Source organism: Maylandia zebra, linkage group LG8, assembly GCF_041146795.1.
Source record: "Maylandia zebra isolate NMK-2024a linkage group LG8, Mzebra_GT3a, whole genome shotgun sequence".
In the NCBI taxonomy this organism is placed as follows: domain Eukaryota; kingdom Metazoa; phylum Chordata; class Actinopteri; order Cichliformes; family Cichlidae; genus Maylandia; species Maylandia zebra.
The window spans coordinates 2,097,608-2,120,161 of NC_135174.1; the positions used below are offsets into that span (position 1 = coordinate 2,097,608).

At 43.2% G+C, this 22,554-nt stretch overlaps 2 protein-coding genes across 3 annotated transcripts; one reads left to right on the forward strand and one right to left on the reverse strand.

The window, feature by feature from the left end:
• Positions 1–912: 912 nt before the first annotated feature.
• On the reverse strand, positions 913–7,806 carry nrbf2b (nuclear receptor binding factor 2b). Of its 2 annotated transcripts, none has more exons than XM_004570378.6 (4): positions 7,696–7,806; positions 6,111–6,195; positions 5,548–5,588; positions 913–4,156 (listed from the first exon to the last, which is right to left on the reverse strand). In XM_004570378.6, the coding sequence occupies exons 1-4, from the start codon at positions 7,762–7,764 to the stop codon at positions 3,455–3,457; spliced, it is 897 nt and encodes a 298-aa protein (XP_004570435.1). In that variant the 5' UTR covers positions 7,765–7,806; the 3' UTR covers positions 913–3,454. The 2 variants fall into 2 exon arrangements, with proteins under 2 accessions (XP_004570435.1, XP_004570434.1); XM_004570377.6 differs by having other exon boundaries at positions 7,555–7,782.
• Positions 7,807–10,203: 2,397 nt separating this feature from the next.
• LOC143419764 (NHL repeat-containing protein 3-like) lies at positions 10,204–14,744 on the forward strand. The gene is made up of 3 exons (XM_076887176.1): positions 10,204–10,726; positions 12,675–12,877; positions 12,971–14,744. Exons 1-3 carry the CDS (start codon positions 10,438–10,440, stop codon positions 13,568–13,570), a joined length of 1,092 nt encoding a protein of 363 aa, XP_076743291.1. The 5' UTR covers positions 10,204–10,437; the 3' UTR covers positions 13,571–14,744.
• Positions 14,745–22,554: the final 7,810 nt, after the last annotated feature.

Sequence of the window (22,554 nt, forward strand, 5' to 3'; positions counted from 1 at the left end):
GTGTCGGGGACCCGATCCTTGGGGTGGACCAGCTTTTGGTGCAGCGTGTTTTGGGGTTGAAAAGCCAGAGAAATCACTTGGATGAGTGACGAAACATTTCTGTCATTGAAAACGTCCAGATGAACAGAATCAGTCTTTTAGGATTTACTTACCTGGATGATTGAGCATGCAGCGAGCATGCAGCACCTGGACGACACTCCAGAACTGCCTCTATATGACATCAGTTACAAAGCTGCAAGAACAATGGAACCAAATGAGATTACACACAGAGCTCTAGAAGATGTGCTTCTGTTCACTGATCTTGAAAAGGAGATCAGCCAGATTTAAAATAAGATTTTTATTTCTGGCTTTAAGCCTTTATAGATGGGTTTAATGACTTGCAGGAAAATGGCCCAGTGTGGTCCCAGGCCTCTGTAGTAGCAGCATATGAGCCACCTGCTCAACTAACTTACCTATATTGGTGGCCCATTCTCAGAACCAGTGCTTACTGAACTGCTCAAATACTACTTGACATTTCCCTGTAGTTGCTTCGACAGCTCTAGGTGGTTTGCAAGTGAAACCCTTAAAGTGAAGCATCAGCAGTAAGAATGTCTTCAGTGGTGTTTTAACAAATCTCTGATCCAACCGGCCACAAGTGGCGAGCTGGGACACAGATGTGTGGGCCTTAGTTAAGCGCTTGGGCATTTGGAAGAACTGAGGTGGTTTTAGAGCTGCTGCTTTCAGTCAATGAGTCAAAAACTTGTCCAAAAACAAGACAACTTGAAGCTTTTTCAGCCGCTGTGATTCTGATAGCTGACCATCTGGCAGGTTTGTCATGCTGCATTCATGCCCTGTGAGAATGATAAAGCAGCTTCTGTAAAGCTCATTTCAAAAACACATGAATAACATGAAGTCCAAATGACACTCTGAGACTGACAGTCAGTTAGCTTTATTCAAAAACAGAACATCATTTTGTACAACTGTTCACATCACCATCGATTTAAAGGCCAGCTAAGCCAAACACGTGGCTTACAATGAATGAGTTTTGCATAGCTGGGAAATGCAGCAAAGTGTCCTGTGTGTAGCCACGTCTTCATCTTCATCATAGTGGATCCAGGAAGGAAATGCACTCTCTTAAGTGAATACACGAGTTTGTACAAGTGCCTCGAAATATGTGATAGTATGCATGCACGTGCTGCATGCATTAGACTGCAAGCAACACAGTAAACAAGTTGCCTCGAGTCCTCTTTATTCTGTTGTGCCGACATAAACGATCAGCTTTGCTCGTAGACATGCTGGACTAAACGCTGCTCAGCTCGGTTAAAGCTGCACCACAGCTTCAGTTCAGGAGCCGGTGAGTGTCGGGACGTGAATGATCCATCAATAAGAATCTTTTAAAGGGATGGCTTTGTGATTAAGCTGGACTAGCCTCGCTGGATGTTCACGGACGGCCTATGATAATATAAACGTGCCCTGCCTGCAGTTTATGCTGCATTCTGCTCCTTCTGTTGTCATGGATGTTTGTGATCAGATTTTATGATGTGGATCAAAATATCTTCAGTTATTTGAGGCATCCAAACAAAAAGAAATTCACAAAGTCACATCCTGGGATGACTGTGAGCCAAACATTTAAGAGAGCTTCAGATTACCGAAGGTGCTTCTTTTGGCTTTGCAGGTAATGTACAAACTGCCACATTTGGGACTAAAAACGTGTAACTGACATAAATTGTAGTTCCTCCACCGGCCACTTGAAGCTCGCGCCAAGACAGACTCTTTCCCCTTAGACTCACGTTACAATGCCCAGCTACCCACATTAGAAAACAAATTTCCCACGTGTGGGACTAATAAAGGTTATCTTATCTTATCTTAGAAAGCATGTTCACTGGCCTCAAACAATAGTTTTACCCTGCCACAGCTATAAGGAGGGTGAGCAGCCTTTCATGCCTCTGCTATTTGGATACTGGTGAGGCTTAACTTTGGGGCTTGACACAGAGTCAGCCCGTCACCGTCTGCTCACCCCAGTCAAAATGAGTTTATTTGAGCTGAGTGCTCTGCTGCCTTCATGCTCTTTGTGTGTTGGAAACCAGGCCTGCTGAGATGCACCCGTCCAAGAAGTCAAGTATTCTGACTGTATTCACATGTGGTCTACAGTAAACACAGCTGATGTTACCATTAGAGCACACTGTAGTTTAATGTATGCGTGACCACCAGATGATATGGTACTGCAAACGCTCAGGACTAAACATTTCCATTAATGAATAATTACTTGGTTTCAAAACAGGAAATAAAATGCAGACTACAGTTTGTTAGCAGAGTCAACAAGACACGATGAATGACGTCAACATCATAAACAGTACAGACATGAAGATCCTGAGACACAACAACCCACAACTACACTTGTTTTTGAAGAACTGTGTGAAGCATCTGATGGACTCTGCCCTTTGACCTTTGAAGAACACTGTCATTATTCACATGGTGTTTGTTGGAAACCTTAATGTATCAACTCTTCAGAATAGATCAACATATCTGCTCGCTGATGACACTGTGTGCGCGTCAGCCCTCATTCCTATTGATCCCCACTGACACATTGATAACCCGTGTGTCTCTACATTTCTGGTGGGGAATAAGAAGAACATCAGAAGGCTTGTTTGTTTTATAAGCCTTCAAGTATCTGCTCAGAAAAACATCAATGAGTCTATTACAAGCTTTTCCCTAACACCAGTATGCTTTCTTATAATTAAGTTACACATGATCTGAATGCATCTGTGTGGATACAAAAGAATTTTAGGAGCAGTTCATCCAGACAATCGACACTCAGTCTTTACCTCTCATGTCACTTAAAATCCAGCTCAGGCCTGCGGTGCCGAACACCTGGAACAGAACGTCCAGGACGGAGTTCATCCGCAGGACCAGTTATTCTGAGAACAGCTGAGTTTGGAGCCACAAAGCACACATACACAGAATTATGTCATAACTCTTGTAGGAAAGCTGTGTGTGTCCTTTCATAATAATGCACACACTTGCACACACCCCCGCTTCCACAACACCTTAAATAAAGTCTAAATCTGTGGGAAACATCAGCTGATCTGCTGCTGACAGAACTAAGCTGTCGTTGAATGCTGTATGAGATCTGGGTCATGTGATAACACAGTAGAAGTCTGAGACATAAGTGAAAGTTTTGGGAAAACCTTGAACCTTGCCCGTATTCCTGTCATGCTGACACACAGCCTCGCTGCTGTTCTCACAGATTAGTGAACGTTTCCTTTATCTGCGGCTTGGACTGCCTTGCACCAGTGATAGTAGCGTTATCACTTCCTCCCTCTCTGATGTTCCCGTTTGTCGTCTGATTCCACCTGAGCAGAGGCCTCGTGGGTCGAGCCGGTAGCTTTCACTGTATAACGTTTTGGCATCTGAACTCAAAGTCGTACTGGTTGAACCACATGTATGTGTGTGTATGTGTGTGTGATGTGTTCTATTACAGCTTATCCCTGTCTAGTAGCTCCTGCAGTTCATTCTGGATGTCCTCTGGCAGCTCCAGAGGAGGCAGGTCATCCAGACACAGGTCTTCCTGAGCTGGCATTTCCAACGGTGGCAGCTGAGGGATTGCGATCTCCTTTCCCTTCCTTTTACTCTCCCCTCCCTGTCCAACTCCGGTTCCCATAGGACCACCTGCTTGTGGGAGCACCCAGAGCTCGGAGCGCTCCACAAAGTCGGCTGCCTCCGAGTGCAGCCTCATGTTTTCCAGTCGTAGCCGCTCGTTCTCGGCTCTCAGCTGCTGGTTTTCGTTCGTCAGGCCGTCAACCAGGAGTCGCAAGTTCTCAATGGTCGTCTGTTGTTCTTCCAGGCGCGTTTTGTCATCTTTGGTGGTCTTAGATCCCGAACACACTGGAGTTAAAATCTGTGTTCCTCCAGTCTGCCGAGTCTGAAGCTGGTATAGTAAGGTGTCATACTCCCTCTCCCCGACGCTTCCAAGCTCTGCAGCTGAGGCGCCTGGAGAGGCATAGGGCCGGCTGCTGCCCGTGGACGGAGATTTTGAAAAGAACCCTGGCCCGGTAGCCTGCACTAGACCAAGTCGTGTCTTAACCGCCTCTCGCCGAGCTTCTCTCTTCCAGCGCTCTTGGATTAACCGTTGCTGTTTAATGTGACTGTCCCTCTGCAGCTCCATGGACAAACGAGCCTACAGTCAAGGAACAAACAATCACTCTCCTGATACAAGACATACACAAACAATCAGCTCTGAAACTCTGACGATCAGGCAGGTGGGTGAGTGACTTCTGACTTTCCTACGTTTAAGATTTGTCTGTTTTTAAGACTACTACAGATTACTACTTATTGAGATTTGCACAGAGACTGATTAACAGTAGTAGTGCTAATAAAAAAAATCCTCAGCATATCCAACCAAGAAGAGGCCACGGAGACCACATGTCAATGTAGTTTTTATTTACAGCAGACATGTGCAGGTCACCTCTGTCACTACACCCCTGAATCTGCTCTGTGGTCCTGCTCTGCCCCTCTGACACCCTCATGTCTAATCCTGTCCGTCCTGGTCAGGCCTAATGAGAAGTCTTAGCATCTTCAACTCTTTTTGTTTGTGCTGCTGTCTCCAAACCATACATCACAGCAGTGTGATGTACAGGGTCTGCGGTTACACCCGTCTCATTCGCACATGCATTCTGTCTCACGTCTACTGATTTTCATTGCTCTTCTTCAACTGTCAACATGACCACTGACCATCAGAGCTACTGATGTACTCCTGCCTGAAACTCCGTCTGTCATTCCTGCTTTTACACCTCACCCACTGTCTCGCTGTCTTCCTGATGTTACATGTTCAACATTACATTAAGTTTATTTTCCCCTTAAATTTTTCTTTGATGATAAGATGGACATTTTAGAGGAAGTGACCCTTAACTTCAGCTGCTGCTTTAAAAAAAACAAACAAACTTGAGTTGTCATGGCTTCAGTTTTCCTCTGGGGTCTACGTCAGCGGTCCCCAACCTTTTTTGGGCCACAGACCGGTTTAATGTCAGACAATATTTTCACTCATCGGCCTTCAAGGTGTCGCGGATAAATAGAACAAAATAAAATGACACGACCGAGACAAAAACTGGTATTTGGTAAATATAATAATAAACATGAATTCACTGTGTAATTGTGTAACTTTTTTAGCAGCGTCCTCCTGAAATGCGCCAACAACATTGAGAGTAACATCCTCCTCTCTGCCCCTTAATGCTCTCTGGTCGCTATGGTAACATGTAAATATTTCTTTCAAAATAAGACACAACTACAACACGGGAAAAGACCCGGGGAAACAGAGTTAACGATAAAAACCCTGAAAACCATAAATTTCACACCCGAGCCTCAACTCTCGCTGCCCGGTACCAAACGACTCACGGACCGGTCCGCGGCCCAGAGGTTGGGGACCGCTGGTCTAGATGATCTACAGCATGCTACAGGTGGTGTTAGAACTGTGTGTGAATCTGAATCAGCATGTTTACATGACAGAGAATATGTTTCACTCCATCACTGCTCAAACACAGAGAGATAAAAAGATAAAACTGAGTGTCTCACCTGCTCACACACGGGTGCCTTCATTGCCTCAGTCAGAAAATCTGGTAGTGAGACAGTGTGTGTGTGTGTGTGTGTGTGTGTGTGTGTGTGTGTGTGTGTGTGTGTGTGTGTGTGTGTGTGTGAGAGAGAGAGAGAGAGAGATGAGACAGAATACACACCTAACACACACACAGTATATTGGATTAAACATCAGTTTAATGTATGGTCATCACAATAAGACAGGGACAGTATTTGTTGCGCTGGATTGGAGTGAAGTGGATGTAGTAAAAAAAACCCAAACCCAACAACACCACCCTTCCTCAGACGCTTTCTTATAAGATGTTACCATGGCTACAACATAAAAGTATATAGGAAGTGAAATGCAGTTTGCTTATGTGAGGAGAGTCAGCACTGTAACGTTCTACTCGTTGTTTGGTTACTTCCTGATTCTGCATAAAAGCAGATCAAGTCCAGAAAGAGTCCAAAGCACATTCAGTGAACGACCTCCGCTCTGCAGAGCATCTACAGAGGAGCAATGCACTACATGGCAGGACTGTAAGGAGTGTGTGTGAAACTGAGACTACCTGCTGCTTTTCCATGGCAGGAGATGGCCTCTTCATACTTCCCAGCAGCTACCAAACGGTCGGCCTGTCTGCACTGCTGGTGAGCCTGAAGAACGTAAGACAGGGAATGCAATGTGTTACGAGAATGTTAAAGAGGTGGTGGAATGAAACCAGGGATAATATATGAAGCAAAAATACGAAACAGAGACTAGCTTCCCCTCTTTACTGTAAGAAAACTTCTTGTCATACGTGAACATTAATGCTATGAAAATGAGACTGATGATCCGATAGAATCTGAAGACTTTAAGTCTTCAGATCCGATAAATTGGATTTTATGTGATTTACTGTGTTTTTTGTTCTTGACATGTTACACTAGCTGGTAGTTCTACTGTAATCCTGGATGACCGAGTTTCAGAGCTGTAGCTAAGTTAGGAGGAAATATTAAGATCAAATGGAGAAGGGTTTCATGTGTCGCAGACATGCTCCTGATCAATCATCTAAAACCCTGACTGTGCATTGCTGACATGGATGGCCTATGTGTCTGCTAAATGCTGACAAGCGGGCCAGAGTCAGCATCCAGCTGACGTCAGAAGGTGCCGTTTTCATCTGGAACGCCTCCTCAACCAATTTATACTTGGAAAGTCGGAGAAGCCACAAGAACCTTAAGTTAACAAACAAGGATCGTGACAATGAAGGTAAAGATTTTAATCTGTAATCCCACTATTGTATTTGTGACTCACTACATAAACCATACGAAGGAAACTGACCAGGCTCTGTCCACTGCTTCAGTATCCTGATATATATCCTTTGTGTACATACAGCACCTACATCTCCTGATGATTTGTGCCCCACGAGTAAATTTGACCTGGGTGCACTTTATTTTTTAAACATCTTCTCTTTCACTTCTGCATCTCTATGGTGCGGTTAGCGTATATTGCTAACTATTGCATGATCCGCCATTGCTGTAAAAAACGAAACGTTCCGTTGGAGTGAATGGGGATGACGCGGCTCTGGTTCTGATTTCCGAGGTAACTGAAACGTTCCCATAAATTGGATTTCCAACTCAGAAAGTCGAAGTAGCTCCACCAATGAGTGTAAACAGCAACCCAACCGTGCCGGTCTGTTCGGCCACGGTTGTGTATTTGTCACCGACTAAATAAACCATGCGCAGAGCGCTGGTTAGCCTCTGTTCGTGAACGGACTGCAGCGGTGTGTTATGAGGCATAAAAGCATTGCGCTATGTTGCTAGTGATGCCTGAATGGCTCTGCTAACGAGTAAAACAGATCCATATATTCTTGTTTTTCCCGACTTTACGCCTTGAGAGTAACGCCAGTCTCTGCTCCAACATCTGACTTACGAAGCAAATGGGTCGCAGCACAACAGCAGCAAAGCTAACAACAAAGCGGCTAGCCGCTAGCTCCTAGCTGCTGTAAAGATAGCCTCTTATTGCAACATCAAACTTACAAGGTTGAGCGGGCTGTCCACGACCTCCATGGAGTCGATCCTTCGACGGCTTACACTACATGAAACGCGCCTCTGTCCCTCACTGACTGTCATTCGCACTGAGATTCAAAAGCTCGAATAAAATAATTACAAGAAAATTACTGTAAAGGAAGCAAGAGTCGCCTCGCTGCACAGCCACAGCAGCGTCGTGACATCACAGCTAGCTTGCATCTTGATTGGTCAACTGTGGTGCTGGGTCGGCTTTCTTCTTCTTCTGTTAATTATTTTAACGGCGTCGGTAAAGCATGCAGCAGCATCACCGCCTGCACTGGCGTGTGGACAGATTAGCAGAGGAAACGAGCTGTATTCTCAATCCTGTAGTTCAAAGATGCTCCTGTAATAATAACATAATCTGTGGTGCTTCCTCTAACATGTAAAGTTCTGATTACGATCCTTTCAATCACGCTACTAAATCTCTCCCCACTCGCACTTATTGCATTTTTAACACTTTCTGTCATAATAGAGTAAAGACGGGGTGTTAATGGGTGTAGTGTATGGGTCAGTCCTATATGATCTCCTGCTTTGGGTTCCTGCCCTGCATGCTGTTCAAAACTACTTACTACTTAATGGATTCTCTGTAGATGTATTTGTGTGTCCACTATCTCAACATTCATATCAAATCTTCTGCATATGATTATGAATTATATTTTTTCCTTTGGTGCTAATTTTCTATAAACTGAATTCATTTTTGCCAACAAGTCCACCTTTATATTCCCTGAACACATACACGTACGGGCAGATAAGCTCTTCTTTCCTCCCGTCTACTTCGACTTGAGAGACACACAAAGCAGAAACTAGACTTGTGTCTAACTTTCTTTAACACCAGTTTAGCTTCTCATCAAACAAGCATGTAGAAATCTCACCACGTGCACCTGTAACCATGAATGTACTGATTTTTAGTATTTTTTTTAAAAAGACATGATTTTTTTAACTGATAAAATAAATAAATATAGGATAAATCCCGACTTATTTGCACAGTCTTCTACTTCCTTTCCTGCAGGCTGCATTTTATTTCAGAGACATTCCATTTTTCTACCCAGTGCGCCCCATCTTTAGCATAACGCAATTTTCCTACATTTGTTCAGTCTTTTCAAAAACGTCATTATTCTTTATGTTAAGTAATATACGACACATCATACGACAGTCGGCACCTATTTTTACTTCTTTTGTCCTACCAAACAGGAATTCTAATGTCAACTTTTACAATTTGCTATTTACTGCTTGTTTTCTGAGTTGCAGAAGTCCCTCACCACATTTGATGAGGAGCCTCTGTTATCATCAACTCTATGCTCCCTGATCTTAATGCCATGGATCTATAGCTTAACAGATTTGTTGGGTCTTTACCTGAATTGACTATTTACACTATAACTGCTTGGTTTGATTGAGGGGATTGGGATAGCTTGTGCCCTTTACTAATATACACACAATCATGATCATTTATGAACTTTTTCAATCTCTTCATTCACATGAACGAGTTCTGCTACGACTCCCCACATCACATTTCCTCTGATGGGGACACCAACGTCATTCAGTATATCAGTTCTCGGTGTGTTGCTAGGATTATGATAATAGACCACACAATGACATGATATCGTCACACTATGTTTATCTGTCCATACCTTGATTACATTCATAATATTATACCATGTCCTATTCTGGGATAAGACATACCACATGTATGTCCTATTCTTCACCTTTCTAGTCTGTCTGTGACTCCTGATTGTATACCAATATCTGACACAATCAAACTGTCATTTCAACCATATTTCTTGAATACATATTAAATTAGGCGTTTCTAACAATTCTGAAACAATTTTGTAAAATTCTTGTCCATTGGCTTCAAGACTCATTGAATTCCACAGTGAATACACGAAGAGCCATCAGACCTTGACAGAAAGTTAGTATTTCTGGAATTTAACATTCTTCTACTGTTTCACAGTGTAGTCCTTAGATAATAATTGTATTGTTTTTTCCTGTCTTAAACAGTAACAGCAAATACAGTAACACCCGGTTTCCTTGCAACAAACAGAGTCACAGTTTTGTGTGAGAGCTGCTCTTCCGAGCACATCCCACGGATCTGTTTACTGCGGAGGCCTTTTGAGTGTTTTTCAATCTTCTGTTTCTTTTTGGTGAGTCCGAAGTGTGGCGTCAGTTTCCTGTTCTTAGCTGACAGTTGTGCCCCCCACTGTGGGGGCCCCACTGTGGTCTTCTGTTGCTGTAACACAGATATGTAAATAACGCAGAGTCATAAAGATACACGCAAAAGAGGTCATTTCTTTAGCGCTGTCTGTAAATCCCGCTGACTACAGCTCATTCATTACACATAAAACCAGACAGGGAAACACAGGCATCACCGAGCATCCTCCTCCTCCTGCTGCTGATTCAAGCGACCGGAAATAGAAATGTTTCTGTAAAAATAAAACCTCAACGATATTCATATGTTAGCTTGTTTATGCTACGTTATATATTAAATCTCATGGGTCTATTTTTTAAATTCATCTTTATTCAGTGGTTATTTCTGAACTCGAATGAATCTAGTTTTTTCTTTTCTTTTTCTTCACGCGGTTTTATTGCGACATAATAAACAGAAATGCTTTGCGTGCTTGTCTCACGTGACAGCCTGTTTGGTTTTCGTTTAGTGCTGAAGAGGAAGTGTCTTTCTGTTTGGTCGGTGGGATTCAAATATATAAGACAATCGCGAGCTTTTAACCGTATAATATCTTAGCAGGTATCGTACGAAGGTTCTGCTTGTTCCGTAGCCCGTGTAGCAAAGCCGACTTCCGCCTGTGCGTCCTGCGCGGATACGTACGCAGCATCCTGGCAGCTTTAAAACGAGAGTGTTAAATGAAGTACACGCCAACAGCAAAACCACTGATGCTGATGACAAAGACAAGTCATACGTGTTTGATAGTTTCCAGCATGGCCTCTTTGGTCCTGCTCATGATGGTGCTTTACGGGACCATGAGCAGCCAGCAGCCGGGCGGCTCGAGCCTCAGACACGACTACCAGCTGCTGGGCAGACCCCTGTACAAACTGGATCTGAGCTGGCCCAAGAACCCGGAGCTCTACACCGGAGACGTGTTTGGAGTGGCAGTCAACCAGTATGCTGGGGTGGTGTATGTGGCTCAGAGAGGTAATCACACTCTGTTGGTAAAGTACTTCAGAGTCAAACATCATAATGGTGACTGCGTCATCAGTGTGTCAGTGCAGATGAAGATGATCTTAATTGTTATCTGTTACGATAAGGTCGACATTTGGAAACTGCTTCATTACAGAAGTTAATTTAAACACAACAAATATAATAAAGGTAGTAAAACAGTGCTGCTGAGGTCAGATGAAGTAGCTCACTGTATCAGAGTGTAAGGGCACCAGGTGGCAGCGATGCTTTTATAGATGTTGCCAACGCAACCCAGTGTGGAGCAGGGCTGGACTGGGACACAAAATGGGCCCAGGCATTTTGAGTAGAGCCCCCAGGTATTGTAGGAAAAGCTACAAAGCCTTTGAATGAAACACTGCAGTGACAGTGATGTACAGTCTTGTTGGTATATGTATGATTTCTATACAGGTTACATCAGATGACCACTTTAGTTTAAAGATTCAGATAAATATTTATTAAAAGTGAGACATTTTAAATAAGAATAAGACAGAAAAGTATTTCTTTGTGCCCCCCTCTCCCTGTTAATGCCCTACCTGCCCCCCTAGCAAAACTTTGCTAGATCCGCACCTGCACAGCCAGCTGTCAGCTACTTAGAAAAGGATCCTGGTGTTATTAGTCTCTCAGAAACAGTTCGTAACTTCAACTCATCCATGTCACCTAAAAGGTAAACCTGTTTCTCCATCACAGCTCTGATGGTTCAGTAAGGACATCTCCTGGTTTCATCTTCATGTTTCCCTCTCACCAGATAACCAAACCATATCATGACCAGCAGCTTTACAGCTGTGGCTCCAGCAAACATCAGCTGATACTAGAAATTAATATTAAATAAATTCTAACAACAGCTGATCAAGCTTAAACGTGCTGCTGTTGTTTAGCGCAACATCTGCTGGTTTCATCTTTCTGGCACAGAGTGGGCGATAAATAAACACGAGAGAAAAGCCGATCAGCTGATCATTGATCAGTTTCATGATTGAAGTAGCAACAGGAGAGGGAGGGGGAGATAAGAGAAGAGGCAGCTGTGCAGCAAAGACACAGAATAACTCCAGCTTTGTAGCTGAAGTCTGGGACAAATCAATACTATTTTCTTCTGTGTATCTGTGATAAGACAAGGGGGCGGGTGCATCTGACCTCCTCGGCTGTAATTGGTCCATTTCAGAATTGATCATGGCACATTGTCCAATCAACCACCTTTCATTGTTTATGCCATTACAAAATAAGCAAAAACCAAAAAACCTTGGCCCGTAAAAACGAAAAATCACCATCGGCCGAAGGCTGGTCAGCTGTGGTGTGGAGGGACATCTGTGTGTGGTATTTAGTACATGATACAGCGCAGTTTTGAATCTGTGAATGTATTATCAAGGTATCTGTAATCTGAGTAGATACACCGAAAGAAGAAGATGATTTTAAAAAAGAAAAAATCACTCAGAAAATTACAAAACGTCAGTACACACGAGGGGTTTGACATTGTGCTGCAGTTCTCTGTTTAACAAGTGCATCAGTTTGTGGACAAACAAATTCTGCAGTGTCACAGTTTTGTGGTCAGGAGTCAGTCGTGTAATAATCAGCAGTTATTTCTCTTCTCCTCCTTTAAATGAAGCACATGTCAGCTCTCAGTCCATTTAACCCAGCATGTCAGCACATCTTTCAGCTTATCCCACACCGCTGCGACCTCTCCCTCTCTCACACATGCACAGCATCATACAGTTCACATGCAGATCTTGTTAGTAAGAGAGTCGCTGCATCAAGCTGACTTGTAGAGCTCCTCATGGACAAACACCAGCTCACATCATTGACCTTTTACAGCCATACGTCCTCAGCAGGGACTAAAACTAAAGGACACCAAGCTTTGTTAAATGCTGGCTGCATGTGGAGTCTGATGCAGTGCAGCATATATGTCACTGTGCTTGCATTTACTTTCCTTTAGGTGACAACGCCCCGAAGGTGCTGGTGTTCACTACAGACGGAGATTACCTCATGTCCTGGAATACAACCACCCTGGAGAAGCCTCATGGAATATTTCTAGCAGATGCAGCTTCATCGAACCCCACCGTGTGGATCACAGATGTGGGGAACGGCCCGTATGGTCACTGCATCAAACGTTACACGCCATCAGGAAAGTTGCTACAGGTGATTTGGTGCTAAGTAAAGCTGTTTCTGAAGTATCTAGTGTGATTCTAGGAATAGAAAACATCCTGTTGATTCTCGATTTGTTCGTCTCAGGTGCTTGGAACGCCAGGAAAAGCAGGTTCTGGACTGGACCCCCTGCAGTTTGATCAGCCCGCCGAGATATTTGTCCACGACTCTGGGGAAATTTATATTGTGGACGGTGATGGAGGGATGAACAACCGCCTCATTAAGCTGTCCAAAGAGCAGAAGGTGATGTGGATGCATGGAGAGAAAGGACAAGGCCTAGCTCAGTTCTACATCCCACACAGCGTGACCGTGGACACGGCCCAGAGGGTGTGGGTGGCTGACAGAGGAAACAAGAGGATCCAGGTTTTTAATTCTGTCACCGGGGAGTGGCTGGGGACGTGGGGGAGCTGCTTTACTGAAGATGCACCCTATTCTGTGCGCCTTACCCCAGACAAAAAGTACTTTGTTGTTGTCCAGCTCAACACCAATCAGATTTCACTGCTGGATGCGCCGCCTGTAGGCATGATTGGCCAGTGCAGAGTGGTCAGTGTGATCCAGTTGGCTGATGATGTGAAGCCCCACTTGGTAGACCTAGACCTGAAAACTGGGGCTCTGTATGTGGCTGAGATCGGAGCTCAACAAGCACAGAAGTTCACCCCCTTTAGTCTGGGTGAAAACTTCCTGTGACACAAGCTAAAACAGCCTGACTGATCATAAACGGTTTATGATCGAGCGTCAACAAACAGGATGTTTAATCCTTTTAATTAGCTGGCTTGAATCAAAAATCAAAAGGGGCTCTATCGTGTACTTTACAACTCTTTTTCTTTCTGGGACTCCACTACAGCAGCTTTGCATGATCACAGTAAGCCCACTGAGGCCCAAGTTTAATCCATGACAGCCCCAACTTTAAACTCTAACCGGAGACAGTCCGGATATTTCTGTGGTTTAGAAAATGTTCTGCTGAGTATCAGGGAACAAACCACTCACCAAAAACAAACTAACACGTTCTCTAGAATATAGGGCTAGACTTGGGGTCCAATCACTAATAGAGGGTTAAAGAAACTGCCCTTAATTTTAAAGTGAACTTTAAAACTGAAAAGTAGTACAATTTCACAGCCTTTTGCTCAGTGGAGTTAATTTTACCTCCTTAGTTGAAGCCTGTCCTCATTAAATGTGAACAAACAGTTTAGTCTTGTAGACACGCACGAAGAGGGGAGATGAAATGAGGTCTCCTTTAAGCAAAGACTGGTCTCAGATTCACTTCAGTTGAATTCAGTTGTATTTACATAGTGCCAATCTACAACAGCAGTTGCCTCAGAGTGTTTTATATTGTGATGTAAAAACGATATGACAGTAATAGACAGAAACCCCTCTGAGCAGGCAGAACCAGGCCCCTCCGGCCCGGCGGCTGAAGGAGAAGAGAGCAAAGAGACAAACTCGAGCCAGAGTTAATCACTGATGATTAGATCCTGCGTTACAACAACGTCTTGTTCTTTCAGCTACTTTTCAGATTTTGTCTTTTGTCAAAATAAGATAAAGGTGAAACAGAGTATCATGGTGATTTGTTTTATCAGGCTGTTGTTGTCGGTCCTCGCTGTAGTCACGTGCCATTTGTAATGTTCTGATTTTGCACTGTTTCAGCAGATCAGAGCCTCTCTGAGATGTGTTCCTTCTTTGCTGCAGACACTTTAAGTTTGTGTGTTTTGCCTGAACCAGAATCTGGTTCAGGCAAAAGGCTGGAGCTGTTCTGATAATATCATCTGATAATGTTGTTAATTCATGTATGATTGATTTGTGTTTTTTGACACAGCAGATGTGTAAAATGCTGCAAAATATTTACATTAAAATCCATCCTAATGCTGTCAGCACTCATCATTGAACACGAGCAGCCATAAAGCTGTGTCCATCACGTGGTCAGAGTCTAATCTGGCCTCTGTTCCTTGAGCACAACGAGTGGTTTGCATGTTGTTGGAAACAGGATTGTACATCTAGAATCAAGGTGTTTCCTAACTGTAGTTTCTGACTTGGCTAAATGTTGTGAAAGACTTTTCTCCACAGTCATTCACTTTGAGTTATGCTGTGCTTTGCACGGCAATAGTCACCCGCCACCATCATCACCGTGCAGTGCAAGAATCTGCTTTGCTCAGATGAGACATGCTTTAGTGTTTAGAGTAACAGGATTGTTGTATATATTCTCCCCTCATAAAATTCATCGACCGCAGCTGTTTGTGGAGGCTTGTACATCAGTGCAATGGAATACGATTTATGGGCAGTTTAACGTTCTGACTTTGTTTGTTTGGCTTCTTCCAGTAACAACTCAATGATACATTAGAACGTGACAGCAGTCGGGATTTGATCAGGAAAATCAGCCTAAAGTATGAAGCCTGATAATGCAGATCCATAACAAGGGTCTGGTTATGGGAAGAGCCTTATAACATACACTGCTGAGCAGCGGGGGAGTGAGGAACAGGTGACTGCATAAGTCAGGTGACTACAGTCACATGGCTGACAAACAGGCAGAACACGTTTACTGAGCAGGGTCAGAAATCAGATTTAGTGCGTGTTAGATTTGTATTGTTGATTGTCATTTATGATTAGAAATATTTACTTCTATATGCTTAGAGTTTTGTAATTAGTTGTAGATTGGTAGAGGTTTTGATCCTTGATAGTCTGCAAACTTTGTGTGTATTAGACAGCACTTTGGGAGCATGAGAGGTCATACCGTGTCTTATTGTTTTATGGTAGGATTAACGTAGTTGCGTCTGTTCGAGTCTAAGTGCTCTTTGTTTAGATGAACTGCAGGACTTCCTCACCGTGTTATCTAGGATGAACCATCTAGGGTGAGGGGGAGGCTACCCTCTTCCTGACCAAGGATGTTTGACCCTTTGATCAGCAGTCCACACACACACACACACACACGCACACACACACACACACACACACACATACACACACACACACACACACACACAAGGTACTCTTTGTGTGTATGTAGACGTCATATGTTAATGAACTTATGCATATTCATGTAACCTCAATAAAAGAACAGTGGTACGGGAGAACGGACGAGAGCAACTGGGGTCAAGCGAAGGAACGGTGCCTGTCCGGTTCTCTCCCGTGCACGAGAAACATGAAGAAGCTTGCCTACTTGTGTCTTGCTTTGCAGTGTAATTATATTGTCTTCAACGTTCCAGCGGATGGGTTCAAGCTACAAACCTATCAGTGCGTCTGAATCTTACTCAGAATATCTCAGCCTCTACTGCTTTGGTTACTCGTAGATCACCTATGTTTCTTCCATAATTTCATTATAAATGTCAATCATTGTTTATATTCATTGTGTTTAAGAACCGTTGCCACTCACTGGTTTACGACATTAATCTGTGATCCCATGAGGCACATTTTCAGACTTGTTGGAGACTGCTGTAATATGTAAACAGTCGGTCTGTGTAGTTTCAAAAGATCATTTTCCAATACTGAGTTCATCCAAACATGTATTACTGTCTGCTCTAAATGCAACTACAATTTAAATCCTTTACGTTCAATAATAGTCCGTATTTGGGAAATTGATTTGCAGAATATCAACACATCAAACAACACACAAAGGTGTCAGGTCACTTTAAGTAGCATCCAGTAAGGGTCCCTGTCTGTCTGTCTGAGGTGCTTTTATTTTGGTGGACTGTGTTTAGGTGCTACCACTAGGTGGAGCTGTATCCACATAGTTTGTACGTCTCTCCTGCTTCTACAGCTGAACGCCAATAAAGAAATACAGCATGATGAATCTCTTCATCCTTCATTAATGTTATTGATTCACTTTGAAAGGAAGGAACTAACTAACATATTCATGTCCACACTCTGGCCTGTAAACAACCTTTTTCCTCTGACTGAATAACACACGAGAGTCTCTCAGTAACGAGGAAGCTGTCCTGGGGTCAGTTTAAGCACGTTTGCAAGGTTTTTTGTGTTGGGCCTGGAATCTGTTAGAAACAGGAATGGGTGTGTGACGCATTGAATGAACAGACACTGTTCAGCTGCAACAGCACATGTGATATCAAAGGAGAGGTAGAAGCACCTCGTGTAGGTCAAACTGAACAATGCTGATTTTATTAAAATGTGCTAACCTCAGCCTTAATGCTCATTTGGGCTTATTTCCCAACTGATTTCATCCTCAGTTATTAAAATGATTTGTAAGAGAAACTTTCAATGAAAATAACTGTTGGTTTCACCAACGTAATGTCAACGTTGTTAAAAGTTTCAAAATATGATTGGGGACATAAAACACAGGGACATAAAGGTGCTGGCAATATTTGTAATTACATTCTGCAAACAGCAGCAAACCCGGGGCTGTTGGAGCCTCGGTGCTCAGTGTGCTCAACTAAAATACTTTCAAACAAACAAAGAACATGCCAAACAGTAAAAGTCCAAGTTCAGGCTGTTTAATTCTTTAAAAAGGTTAATTGAGGTTAGTGTTCAGAATAACAGCCTGACCTATAAGGAACAGTGCTCTCTGTACTGTTCTGCCCTCGCCAGTGTCTTAGAGGAACTCTGTAGGCGTCCATGCAAACAACAGAAAAATGTGAATTGACTAATGCCTCATTGAATAAAAAGAGAGAAGCGAGAGAGATTCAGGAAAAGAGCAGAGAAAGATGGGAGGACTCGGGGAAGAAAGGGGAACTATACCGAGATGTGTGTGAGAGGGAACGGGGTCACATGGATAGGAAGATGAAGGGGTACAGATGAATAAAATGCCACACAAAGCTTGGTAACACAGTGGGGTCATTGTTGCCCCGTTGTAGTGGCCTCTCAACACAGGAGCACTAATGAAAGAAGAGAAGACGGGCGAGGAGAGCGCAGAGAGATGTAGCAGCCCCGCGCTAGGAGCTGTGCACTGGGCACTGTGATGGTACCGCAGAGGAGAGCCAGAGCGTCTCAGCAAGGTCAGGGTTCAGAAATCATGAGTCTCAATTCCTTTGATTCACTTTGATCATTTCATCTTAATTTATTTAGATATTACATTTTCTACATGTATAGACAACGTCTCGTTCGCGGCACATTTTAAATAAAGACTGTGGCAGGCTGCAGACCCTGCCATCTGACCTATCCTCTCCCTCTGGGACAAACACAGCTCTTTGAAGGCAACTACAAAGCTCATCCTTCTGACCTCATTTCCAGTCAAGCATCTCAGTCTCAGTAAATGCTCAAAATTTGTATAATTACCCTGCCAGGTAATTATACGAGCTATTGCATTCATTTCTTGATCTTCATGTAACTCAGCTGGCTTTCTTCAGGGTAATATTAATATTTCATCCTGCTAGTCTATATGATCTGTCTGCTAGTTCAGTAGTTTGGACAATCGTCTCACAGCGCTAACTAGTAATCCTAGTGCTAGTAATGCTGTTGGTTTTATTAACTTAAACAACTGCTAATTTGTTAGCAATTCTACAGTGTCATCAAGCTAGTCATAGAATACAAAGGACTGCATGCACTAATTAATGTTGTGTTCAGTGGAACAATGAGCACAAACACAGGACACACAGGGAGGATTTTTATGGTTTATTATTGTTGTCTTTGTTGTTTTTCTTTTGAAAAACAAAACAAAAAGAAAACGTTCAACCCTGAAACTCTGGAATCTAGTAAAGTAAATAGAAACATGAAGTATAATATATAATTTGACAGTATTTGAAATATGCATTTAATAACATGAAAGAGAGTGTGTGGGATTTCTTCGATCCTCTGTGGACGAGTCTCGTTGCTGCTCTTGCCCCGTGACCACCTCGGCCTGACGAGTAAACACAACGCTCTCTGCTGCTGCTCCTCAGGTTTCTCGCTGCATTCTCACTCGGGGGAAGCTTCACGCCCCCTGCGAGTATCTTCCTGCGACAGGTACTTCTGCTTTTCCCGATCAGCGTGCAGCTGTCGGGGATGTGTGTGTCGTTCCTGTTGACTTCCATATAATATAAAGGAATGTGAGTGTAGGAGTTGTCCTATTCTGCACACCAGGATGGTCCCACCGACACACACTTTGTGCGTCTGCATCACACTTTCCTTATCATGCACGTTTCTTTTTGCTTGGCATTCTCACTCTCATACAGCTTTTGTTCTCCTTGTTCTCCTCTTCTTTTATGGTTTCTGCCTCGTTGGCTGTTTTGCTGACAGGCTCCAGCTGGATGTCATGGCTCGGAGAGAGGCGGGATCCTGAGTGTGTAGGTTGGTCTTTAGAGGCCTTCTGTATGGGGAAAGCCCACACAGTTCACCCACACACCTTCCACGCACACCCAGGAGGGATTCCACTCACCACAAAGGGCACTTCCCTGTTAGAGCTATTCATTTGTTAAACGTGTCATATTAAGGACTGAGCAGTCCCCCCTCCACCCTCTTTTTAAAAACCTGGTCAGGAAAATGAATAAAAATGTTACCAAGTTAAAATCAAAGTGTTTAGTTTGATGTTTCAGTGACAGCAGTGGCGCTCAGCTCTGCGGCTGCATCTTGTAACCAGGATCAAACACAACTTCATCAGAATCCTGCCAAACGCTTGTGTCTGAGTGTTAAATGACTATTATTAACTTAAAAACATCCAGATAATGATCATAAATGGTTCACATCTATTAGTGAACATTATTCTTATCATTTCCTCGTCTAACAGTAAAAACTAGTAACTAAACTTTTATATAATTTGCATTCATTATTATAAAGTTTTACAATTGATACAATATGAAGTTGCTCATGTCTTAATCTCGCAGAGGGTAGAAAGAACATCCATTTTTACTTTTTAAAAATCTATTTTGTATATATGTGTGGTGTAATCATTTCTGATGGTGTGACAAATTATTTTCAGTTGCTGAAACGTGCGCTGGATGCATCAGGGCCATGCAGGACAGCTGTATGTGGGTTTCTTTGTTTGTTTTTATCGTCTTGATTTGACAGATGTGACATGAATTTAAAACGGAAAGTAATTTACTTAAATGCCACATGTCTGCCTCACTCTTTGCCTAATGAAGACTTTGAGGAATTCAAACATTACCTGTTTTCACTCAGTTAAATATTAGACAGCTTCTATCTGCCCATTGTGCAGATAGAAATGTGTGCAAACCGTGTGCAGGGCAGGAACAGCTATATCACTAACACAGCTGCAGCTCTTTGCAAGCATCTGTACAGACAGCACACTAATGCAGCCTGCTAACAAAAGCAGTGATGAGTTTATAGCAGTGTGAACTCCATTTCTACCTGTACATGTATCTGCAGTAGAATGTGGAGGACACTGCATTGAATTCAGCACACTGTGTGATGCAGTGGGACATTATTCATGTTATTACATACAAAAGTTGTCTGTGGTAAGCACTTTTCTGCTCTGCACGAGCACTCAAAGCGCTTTCATTCCCCCATCCACACATGCAGTTTATTAAACCTTCACACACATTTTATCGGCGTCTCCAGTGACCAACTCTGGCTTCGGTATCTTGTTCTTGGACGCGTAGAACTGGAGCAGCAAAGGATCGAGCCACCTGCTCTACCTCCTGACACACAGCACGACGAGCTCCGATAAAGTCATCTTGAAAATGCAGATTATTTTTCCCATCACTTCACACCCACTCACTGACTTCTCGCTGTAGCAGAAAGCTAAAGGCATGCATGGACATTACTGCTGCTGTGTCGTCAGTCCTGTCATGTCCTGTCAAATACACAAAGACACGGGAAGATGGATGAGTTGTGGCATTGTACATGTGATGGCGCACTGATGGCGCTCTTTCTACACTTAAGGAGGTAAACAAATATCAGATAACTGCAGGCAGACATACTGCTGGTTCTTTAATCAGTCTTACACATTACTTTGGATCAACTGTGGGCAAAAATCCTGGAAAATCACAGCACACGTCAGCTGAGCTCAGGAAGATAGTTTAAATGATTAAAAGCAGAACAAAAGTTAAACTGACAGAGTTTCTTTGACACAGAGAAATGAGATGTCTGAATTTACTTATGTAAAGCCTGGGAATAGCAGTCCTGAGGGGCTGGGGACAAAAGAAACAGCAGGGGGTAAAAGAGTACACTGGTGACTGTCTGGACACACACACACACACACACACACACACACACACACACACACACACACACACACGCACACAGTAAATACATTAAGCTTTTAGTGATCAACACTATCATCAGAGCCACAAAGAAACTAAACTCCAAAACTAAACAGAGCAATGAGATCCAGCTCTTGCTCAAGCCGACAGTAATAACACGACAGTCTACGTAACTGCAGACGTGAACTGTTCTCTGTAAATCATCGATATCTAAATATCATCAGAAATGGTATCTGGTTCTACACGATGGACAAATCACCTCCGACAGAAGAAAGAAGGAGCAGTCGGGGCTGACAGATCGTATGGAGCTACCGGCCGTGCGGAGGCTGGGTGTACTGACCATCACCTTGGAGATGGATACCTGCAGTTTTGTAGCGTAGCACCGGCACATTAAAAGAGTGCACGACATGTGCAGAAAATGTGCTGTGTCGGTTTAGTTTATGAGACCCGTGACACATTTTTTTCAGCATGTATGTAAACCTCGTAATCATTCTTTCACCTGCAGAGAGCTTCCTGACCTTCATTACAGACGGTTCATGGCTTCTGTTTCACAGGTTTAGTACCAAAGGATTATCTTTGTATTACAGTATGATGCTGACTTTGTCAGAAAAGCTTTAATGTTTCGGTGGGCTCTTTAAACAGGAGGCAGAGGGTTTTTCACTTGTGCCTGAAAAATCAAAACAATTAGCTGCTCGTGATTACAGCCTATTTTATTCATTATTTCCTGGTTCATAAAATTCTATTGATGCATAATGATATCTAGCGATTTGGTCCGGTACCATAAAGTTATCATTTCATTAGTAATCATAATGGTCTCAATAGTTTTTGTAAAATTTCCTGTTAAACTTGAAAATAAATGATGACTTTAGTAAACAGATCAGACTTCAGTTGATTAAATAAACTACCAGGATTCTGTGAGGAGACAGGAGCCTGTCCGACCTGCTCTGGATGCTCTATATTGCCAGTGTGTATGAGACTGTCGCGCTTTGGTTTTTGGCCAAAGTGATGAATTGTGAACACAGAAACACCAGATTTTGATTTGTGTTTGTCAAATAGAATAAAACACTGATCCTGTTCAGATCTTCTGTCCACTCGGATTACCCAGTGATGAGCACACAAATGAAACGGGTACAGTATCGTTCCCCGGCAGAAACACTGCATCAGTTCCTGTCTGTGGTTGAACATTAACAGGCTGTGAATAGGACTGAATGTAGCTCCTGCTCTTCTGCTGCATCCTGAGGCCCTGCTGAGAGAGACAGGACACTGCTGGTGTCTCGACACCACTGAGCCCTTCAGCCACATCCGTCTTTGTTTGTCCGGACAGGACAAGACAGTGATGACAACATGTCAGCCATAATAGCCTGGTTTGTAGTTTTCTGCTATAGCAGGAACTCAGTCAGCGGCTGGCTGTGACAGAGGAAGCAGGGAGGCAGATGAGAAGCATTATGCTGAGCTTTTAGACTCGTTCCATCAAGATGCTTGTTGTCACAATTTGTTTTTCCACTGCTCTGCTGACGACCCACCACCACATTTCAACTGGGCTGACTGGGCCATTGCACCTTGTTGCTTTTCTTTTCTTTAGACATTCTCTTGTAG